General features: G+C 39.0%; 1 protein-coding gene across 6 annotated transcripts in view; it reads right to left on the bottom strand.

Annotated features, from left to right (window-relative positions):
* The window catches only part of LOC133601073 (vinculin-like), a 63741-nt gene that overhangs the window by 41791 nt on the left and 12619 nt on the right, over nt 1-9331 (bottom strand). For all 6 annotated transcript variants that reach the window (XM_061954216.2, XM_061954290.2, XM_061954367.2 and 3 more), the window contains exon 2: nt 3742-3812. In XM_061954216.2, the coding sequence (XP_061810200.1) occupies nt 3742-3812 (71 nt within the window). The remainder of the gene's footprint in view (nt 1-3741; nt 3813-9331) is intronic.

Below are 9331 nucleotides of genomic sequence, written 5' to 3'. Positions count from 1 at the left end.
CAGAGTAGTAATTAATAGAATACTTTTTAATATTTGTTCATTATGTGTTATGCATGTATTTTCTGTATGACTGTAATCGTTTTTAAATAGTTTTGTTCGCAAACATCTTCAAATGTGTACGTTTCCTGTTTAAAGGAAGCTAATATGAGGCTGCCGCAATAGAGTTTGTCTGCTTGGGGCCTGATTTACTAAGTTCCCAACCAACGCATGCTAAACAGCGTGTGCAATGTATAAAATAGCATGTGCTATTAGTGGCTGTGTTGCGTGTGATCTAGTTGCATGTGCAACTGTTAAGTGGTGCAGACCACCTTATTTAAATGAGGATTCTGCGTGTACTATACGGGGCTTTCCCCGATGGGGACACTTATTTCATGCACATTCATGTTATCTACCTACCTGTGGTGTTTTGCTATGTTTTCAAACATGCAGGAGACATGTTGTACTTTTTATGGGCATTCAAGAAGCGGTCCTGCAGTGCATCTACAATTAAACCACTTTTTCTTTCTTTTTTAATCGCCGAAGGTACGGTAATTAGAGAGAAGATGCAATTACTCCGCTAAAGACGCAAAAAAATGCATAATTAGAAGTTTTTTCATATAGCAAATATCTGTGTGAAAAAAATCCATCCGTCGTCATACTTTTATAATGATTGTAAATAGGGCTGTGAATCTTTGGGTGTCCCACGATTCGATTCAATATCGATTCTTGGGGTCACGATTCGATTCAAAATCGATGTTTTCCTGATTCAAAACGATTCTCTATTCATTCAATACATAGGATTTCAGCAGGATCTACCCCATGCAAGCAGAGTAGTAGATTTTTGTAAAAAGCTTTTATAATTGTAAAGGACAATGTTTTATCAACTGATTGCAATAATGTAAATTTGTTTTAACTATTAAATGAACCAAAAATATGACTTATTTTATCTTTGTGAAAATATTGGACACAGTGTGTTGTCAAGCTTATGAGATGCGATGCAAGTGTAAGCCACTGTGACACTATTGTTCTTTTTTTTTTTTTTTTATAAATGTCTAATGATAATGTCAATGAGGGATTTTTAATCACTGCTATGTTGAAATTGTTACTAATATTGATACAGTTGTTGATAATATTAATTTTTGTTTCACTACTTTTGTTTTGTTCTGTGTCGTGTTTGTGTCTCCTCTCAATTTATTGCAGTTCTGAGTGTTACTGGGTCGGGTTTGGTTTTGGAATTGGATTGCATTGTTATGGTATTCCTGTGTATTGTTTTGTTGGATTGATTAATTAAAAAAATAAACAATAAAAAATGTAATACATTTTTTTTTTTTTATCGATTTTTTAAAAATGAGAATCGATTCTGAATCGCACAACGTGAGAATCGCGATTCGAATTTGAATCGATTTTTTCCCACACCCCTAATTATAAACAATAAACAACATTCCAAGCAAATGATGTTTTTTTTTTTTTATGCATTCTATGCATGTTCTCCCCGTGACTGCGTGGGTTCCCTCCGGGTACTCCGGCTTCCTCCCGCCTCCAAAGACATGCACCTGGGGATAGGTTGATTGGCAACACTAAATTGGCCCTAGTGTGTGAATGTGAGTGTGAATGTTGTCTGTCTATCTGTGTTAGCCCTGTGATGAGGTGGCGACTTGTCCAGGGTGTACCCCACCTTCCGCCCGAATGCAGCTGAGATAGGCTCCAGCACCCCCCGCGACCCCAAAAGGGACAAGCGGTAGAAAATGGATGGATGGATAAATCTTCAATAATCGTAAATAAAAGTCCGCTTACAGCGGAGCCAATGGGAGCTCCACTATTTCGCCCATAAAATCCAATAAATAACTATTCAAAAAGCGCCAAAAATACTCCATTGACATTTCGTGACTTGAATATTGACCAAGTATTCATGATATTGTTATTATAAGCGCTAACACAGACAAACTATTTATAGCTGCAACGTGATCACTACCATGTGTCCCTATGTTTACATCAGAGTGGTTTCCTCGCTTCCTTGCTCCCTGTAAATTTAGTAGATGGCGAAGAATATAATCCCACAAGTTGGGACACTTTGATAGCCATTTAGGACCTGAATATGGCGAGAATGACACAAAAAGTGCTTGTTCCCCACCATAACTTGATAATTCTGTCATTTCAGGACAGTCAAGTCCTGATGTCTGTAGTGCAGCATTGCTGAGTCAGACACATAACGGCGAGGTCACCCTATCAGACGTTTGGACGCATGCTGGAACACAACAAACGGCCTCTCAGCTGCATGAATGCTTGATGCCCGTGGGCTGCATCAGACAGAACACTCAGCTCTGAAGTGGATCTTTGTTGCAGGTGGGAACTCTGCCATATTTTCTGACTTTAAAGGCCTACTGAAACCCACTACTACCGACCACGCAGTCTGATATTTTATATATCTATGATGAAATCTTAACATTGCAACACATGCCAATACGGCCGGGTTAACTTATAAAGTGCAATTTTAAATTTCCTGCGAAACCTCCGGTTGAAAACGTCTAGGTATAATGAGGAATGCGCGTGACGTCGATGGTTGAAACGGAAGTATTGGGACGCCATTGTATCCAATACAAAAAGCTCAGTTTACATCGCAAAATTCCACAGTATTCTGGACATCTGTGTTGGTGAATCTTTTGCAATTTGTTTAATGAACAATGGAGACTGCAAAGAAGAAAGCTGTAGATGCGATCGGTGTATTAGCGTCTGGCTACAACAACACAACCAGGAGGACTTTGACTTGGATAGCAGACGCGCTATCCGACGCTAGCCACCGACCGCATCGATGATCGGGTGAAGTCCTTCGTCGCTCTGTCGATCGCTGGAATGTAGGTGAGCTTCGGTGTTGATGAGCAGATGAGGGTTGGCGTAGGTGGAGAGCTAATGTTTTTATCATAGCTCTGTCGAGGTCCGTAGCTAAGTTAGATTCAATGGCGTCGTTAGCAACAGCATTGTCAAGCTTCGCCAGGCTGGAAAGCATTAACCGTGTAGTTACAGGTCCATGGTTTAATAGTATTGTTGATTTTCTGTCTATCCTTCCAGTCAGGGGTTTATTTCTTTTGTTTCTATCTGCAGTTAAGCCCGATGCTATCACGTTAGCTCCGTAGCTAAAGTGCTTCACCGATGTATTGTCGTGGCGATAAAAGTCACTGTGAATGTCCATTTCGCGTTCTCGACTCTCATTTTCAAGAGGATATAGTATCCGAGGTGGTTTAAAATACAAATCCGTGATCCACAATAGAAAAAGGAGAGAGTTTGGAATCCAATGAGCCCTTGTACCTAAGTTACGGTCAGAGCGAAAAAAGATGCGTCCTGTACTGCACTCTAATACTTCACTCTCACGTTCCTCATCCACAAATCTTTCATCCTGGCTCAAATTAATGGGATAATCGTCGCTTTCTCGGTCCCAATCGCTCTCGCTGCTAGTGTAAACAATGGGGAAATGTGAGGAGACTTTCAACTTGTGACGTCACGCTACTTCCGGTACAGGGAAGGCTTTTTTTTATCAGCGACCAAAAGTTGCGAACTTTATCGTCGTTGTTCTATACTAAATCCTTTCAGCAAAAATATGGCGATATCACGAAATGATCAAGTATGACACATAGAATGGATCTGCTATCCCCGTTTAAATAAAAAAAATTCATTTCAGTAGGCCTTTAAAGTGCTCTAAAGTTCTCTTTCTGCTCAGAGATAACATTAAATATGTGTACCACACTGGACAAGATCAACTAAACATACTTGATGAATGCAGGCGGCATGTCTCTCTTCAGCACCTGGTCCTCGGTGGTTTGAACCGTTTCCTTCCCAACCTGAAACACATGAATTGAAACACCTGCCATGAATTAAACTGCATGGTAACAGGAAATATTGGCTTTGGTAGATATTTCTGAACTGGCATATTCAGGTAGGGTAATATTGTACAGATGGTGGACAAATAAGAAATATTTGCCTATTTGGTAGCAGATTTTCACAAAAACCACAAACTCCAAAACCAGTGAAGTTGGCACGTAAATCGTAAACAAAAACAAAATACAATTATTTGCAAATCCTTTTCAAGCTATATTCAATTGAATAGACTGCAAAGACAAGTAATTTAATGTTCGAACTGGAAAATGTTGTTACTTTTTGCAAATATTAGCTCATTTGGAATTTGATGCCTGCAACATGTTTCAAAAAAGCTGGCACAAGTGGCAAAAAAGACTGAGAAAGTTGAGGAATGCTCATCTAACACTTATTTGGAACATCCCACAGGTGAACAGGCTTATTGGGAACAGGTGGGTGCCATGATTGGGTATAAAAGCAGCTACCATGACATGTTCAGTCATTCACAAACATTGATGGGGCGAGGGTCACCACTTTGTGAACAAATGCATAAACAAATTGTCGAACAGTTTAAGAACAACATTTCTCAACGAGCTATTGCAAAGGAATTTAGGGATATCACCATCTGCGGTCCGTGATATCATCAAAAGGTTCAGAGAATCTGGAGAATTCACTGCACGTAAGCGATTATATTACGGACCTTCGATCCCTCAGGCGGTACTGCATCAAAAAGCGACATCAGTGTGAAAAGGATATCACCACATGGGCTCAGGAACACTTCAGAAAACCACTGTCAGTAACTACAGTTTGTGGTAATCTGTAAGTGCAAGTAAAAACTCTACTATGCAGAGCGAAAGCCATTTATCAACAACGCCCAGAAACGCTGTCAGCTTCGCTGGGCCCGAGCTCATTTAAGATGGACTGATGCAAAGTGGAAAAGTGTTCTGTGGTCTGACGAGTCCACATTTCAAATTGTTTTTGGAAACTGTGGACGTCGTATCCTCCAGACCAAAGAGGAAAAGAACCATCCGGATTGTTATAGGCGCAAAGCTCAAAAGCCAGCATTGTGATGGTATGGGGGTGTATTAGTGCCCAAGGCATGGGTAACTTACACATCTGTGAAGGCACCATTAATGCTGAAAGGTATATACAGGTTTTGGAGCAACATATGTTGCCATCCAAGCAACGTTATCATGGACGCCCCTGCTTATTACAGCAAGACAATGCCAAACCAAGTGTTACAACAGCGTGGCTTTATAGTAAAAGAGTGCAGGTACTAGACTGGCCTGCCTGTAGTCCAGACCTGTCTCCCATTGAAAATGTTTGGCGCATTAAGAAGCCCAAAATACGACAACGGAGACGCCGGACAGTTGAATAATTTAAGCTGTATATCAAGCAAGAATGGGAAATAATTCCACCTGAAAAGCTAAAAAAATTGGTCTCCTCAGTTTACTGAGTGTTGTTAAAAGGAAAGGCCATGTAACACAGTGGTAAAAATGTCTCTGTGCCAACTTTTTTGCAATGTGTTGCTGCCATTAAATTCTACGTTAATGATTATTTGCAACAACAAAAAAAATCTTGTCTTTGCAGTCTATTCAATTGAATATAAGTTGAAAAAGATTTGCAAATCATTGTATTCTGTTTTTATTTGCGAATTACACAACGTGCCAACTTCACTGGTTTTGGGTTTTGTAAATAAACTCAATCACAATCAGTGTTCTGAAAATGTATTTTAAAAAGTAATGAATTATAGTTACTCGTTACTTTACCAAAAAAAGTTATTGAATTACTAACGGAACTACTTTAAAAAAAATGTAATTCATTACTAGGGAAAGTAATTTATACATTACCGGTACTTAAAAAAAAAAATTCTAATACCTGGCATATGCATTCGAGATAGGCCATGTCCACACGAACACGGAGAGTTTCAAAAACGCATATTTGGGTTTAAAACAATCTCCACCAAAACTGTCTATGTCTACAGACAAACACATACCTGCTGTCATGCACATTTTACACCTCTGTTATTATGTTTATTTTGCCTGGTATGTTAACGCAACATATTATGGTAAGAGTCATTCAAATAACTATAACATATAGAACATGCTATACGTTTACCAAACAATCTGTCACTCCTAATCGCTAAATCCCATGAAATCTTATACGTCTAGTCTCTTACGTGAATGAGCTAAATAATATTATTTGATATTTGACGGTAATGTGTTAATAATTTCACACATAAGTCGCTCCTGACTATAAGTCGCACCCCCGGCCAAACTATGAAAAAAACTACGACTTATAGTCCGAAAAATACGGTATATATATATATATATACACACACAAACATATGTCTATATATATCAATTGTTAAAAAATTCTAACAAACATTTAAAAGCTTTCTTTATCATCCAGGCTTTTTATGATAATAACATAATTCCGCTGTATTCACTCATCAATCCTTTTTTTTACTCTATAATCAAATGTTATACCTTTTATTTTACGTGAGTGTGTGGTGTGTACACATATTCATTTACATTCTGTGCTATTGACAAAAGGTATGTACTTTACCTAGAACTGCACCAAAATGGATTCTTGGTCCATACCACACCAATATGCAAAACTGAATTTAAATCAATCAATTTAGTGTGCAATCCTGCTCACTAACACACAAAGTGATCATATTTTTGGGACTTTTTTTTTGGAGGTTTGCACCATCATCTAAATTTGCACCAATATTGAAAAGTGGTCACTGCCACACTCGGTAGAAAGCTTTACTGAAATCAACTCAGTATTTTTCATGTAAACCCTCCTTTATTGCTGTTGATTGGTTCTGTGCCTGACTGATTAAATGAGTTTGGGCAATGTAGGAAATTTGAAATTGAAAAGAAAATGATTTTCATAGATGTGAAGTCAAGTGAATTATATTTATATAGCGCTTTTCTCTAGTGACTCAAAGCGCTTTACATAGTGAAACCCAATATCTAAGTTACATTTAAACCAGTGTGGGTGGCACTGGGAGCAGGTGGGTAAAGTGTCTTGCCCAAGGACACAACGGCAGTGACTAGGATGGCGGAAGCGGGGATCGAACCTGCAAGCCTCAAGTTACTGGCACGGCCGCTCTACCAACTGAGCTATACCGCCCCAATAGATGGTAGGTACAGCATAAAAAACGGTTTACGACCTCCTTATTATAGATTCTAACATTATGATAGTTATGAAATAACATCCACATACTCACCTTTACATTCCAAAATAAATTAATGCTGCCTGAGGCTGAGCAAATTAGTGACCACAATACTGAAAAGCACGAATGGTTTGGTCTCATCTATTTAATTTAGCCATATTTATGCTTAAAAATGCCAAAAATGGGGTGAGTTTTTCCTTGCCCTTATGTGGGCTCTGTACCGAGGATGTCGTTGTGGCTTGTGCAGCCCATTGAGACACTTGTGATTTAGGGCTATATAAATAAACATTGATTGATTGATTGATTGATTGATTGAAAAATAAGTAAAACATGCTTAAAAAGAGAGATGTGTGATGTTGCGAGGGATAACCGTAAACCTGAACACGCTGAAAAATATAACTATTGATTTTTTTTTTTACTTTTGCCAAAATTTAGTTGAGGAATGCACTTTTATCCTTAGCTGCACTGAACTTGATATAATGATCTGGCAGCTGTGCTGCCGCCTGTCTGCTTTCTGTTGCTGTGCCTGGTTTTTGGGCTACGGAGCACAGCCACAATCGCACACATCTGATACCCATTTCCTCCTGACTACTTAAGCTCTCCAGTCCGTTCACTCGGCGCCAGTAGATTCCTGATGATTCACCCTTCCAGTTACGTTCATCCCCTCTGCTCTGGCTCCATTTATGCTCCTCGTTCCTGTGGCTCTGCCGCGTAATGTTTACTTATTCCTCTTCACACCTTCTGTGTGCGATTTCCGTTTCCGCCGCACTTTTTGTGTGCATCCTTAGTTGTTTTTCCTCATTTCTTGTTGAGTGAGCTTTTTGTTATTATTCTTATTCCTTTCGTCTCTGCCTTGGGGTCCTACTCCGATCGTGACAAATCTACTGGCCAACATGGACACCGCAGAAAAGGAAAGCTTTTACTCTGCGCTCACTGGCTATGGACAGACGATTGATGATCACAACTAGCTGCTGCGTGATTTGACGGCGGCCTTCCAGACGCTGTCTGCCAATGTCGGCAACCTCAACCGGAAGGAAGTCACGCCAGGACGAGGACCTTCCCACCTTCACCAGCGGCTTTTCTCCTACACCTCGGGAGCCCAATATTTCTCACTTGGACAGTTTCTTCTGTCATGTCACACCCATCTGCAGAGGTCCATGGAAATTATTTTAATATTTTTGTGGAGTTCTGAGCACACACAAAATATTAATATTAAAATAGAGTAACAAACTGCACATACAGAGGGCATACTATGCATTAAAAAAGATAAATACACATACAGTAGGGGTTCTGAACCTTTTCAACATTGGTGCCCAGGGCCCATTCAAATATTAACACTGAATTACTTTTGATTTGAATTGTATTCAATAATTATATGGAACTAACTTACACTTTAACATGATAACCTGCCTTAGGACAACGGATGAAAATTAGTTATTGTGCCAACTACGGCATATTTACATTGTTGCTCTATGTTGATGAATATGCATTGTCCTAATTCAAATAAATAACCAAATCAATAATAGATAAACCTTGCCAAAAGATATGAAACCATGTGCTAATCACAAATATTAGTATCAAGGCTTAGGTCAAGCTGATTTAAAAAATAAATACTAATCAAATATACTACAAAAAAGGGACTCATAAATAACTGATAAACACTAGATTTACATAAAATTACAGAGTGCTAAAATAAATTAATCATAACTAAATTAATAATAAGAAATAATAATAATATACATGTTTGTTAAACTGTCAGTAAAATTTAAGTGCAAATGAAAATATGCCTTCACCACTTTAAACATAATTTTTGCACTTCAATCAATCAATCAATCAATGTTTATTTATATAGCCCTAAATCACAAGTGTCTCAAAGGGCTGCACAAGCCACAACGACATCCTCGGTACAGAACGCACATAAGGGCAAGGAAAAACTCACCCCAGTGGGACGTCGATGTGAATGACTATGAGAAACCTTGGAGAGGACCGCATATGTGGGTAACCCCCCCCTCTAGGGGAGACCGAATGCAATGGATGTCGAGTGGGTCTGACATAATATTGTGAGAGTACAATCCATAGTGGATCCAACATAATAGTAAGAGTCCAGTCCACAGTGGGGTCAGCAGGAAAAAAGCATCTTTACTATGACTTAGAGTCCAGACTTGGGAGCTCAACTATTCCGCCCATAAAATCCGACAAATAAGCATTCGAAAAGCGCGAACAATATTACATTTTGTGACATGAATATTAACCAAGTATTAGTGATACTGTTATTATAAGCGCTAACACAGACAAACTATTTATGGCGGCGCCGTGATCACT

Source organism: Nerophis lumbriciformis, linkage group LG02 (genome assembly GCF_033978685.3).
Source record: "Nerophis lumbriciformis linkage group LG02, RoL_Nlum_v2.1, whole genome shotgun sequence".
Lineage (NCBI taxonomy): Eukaryota > Metazoa > Chordata > Actinopteri > Syngnathiformes > Syngnathidae > Nerophis > Nerophis lumbriciformis.
Note: the sequence above shows the minus strand (reverse complement) of the source record. Positions and strands in the feature narration are given on the sequence as shown.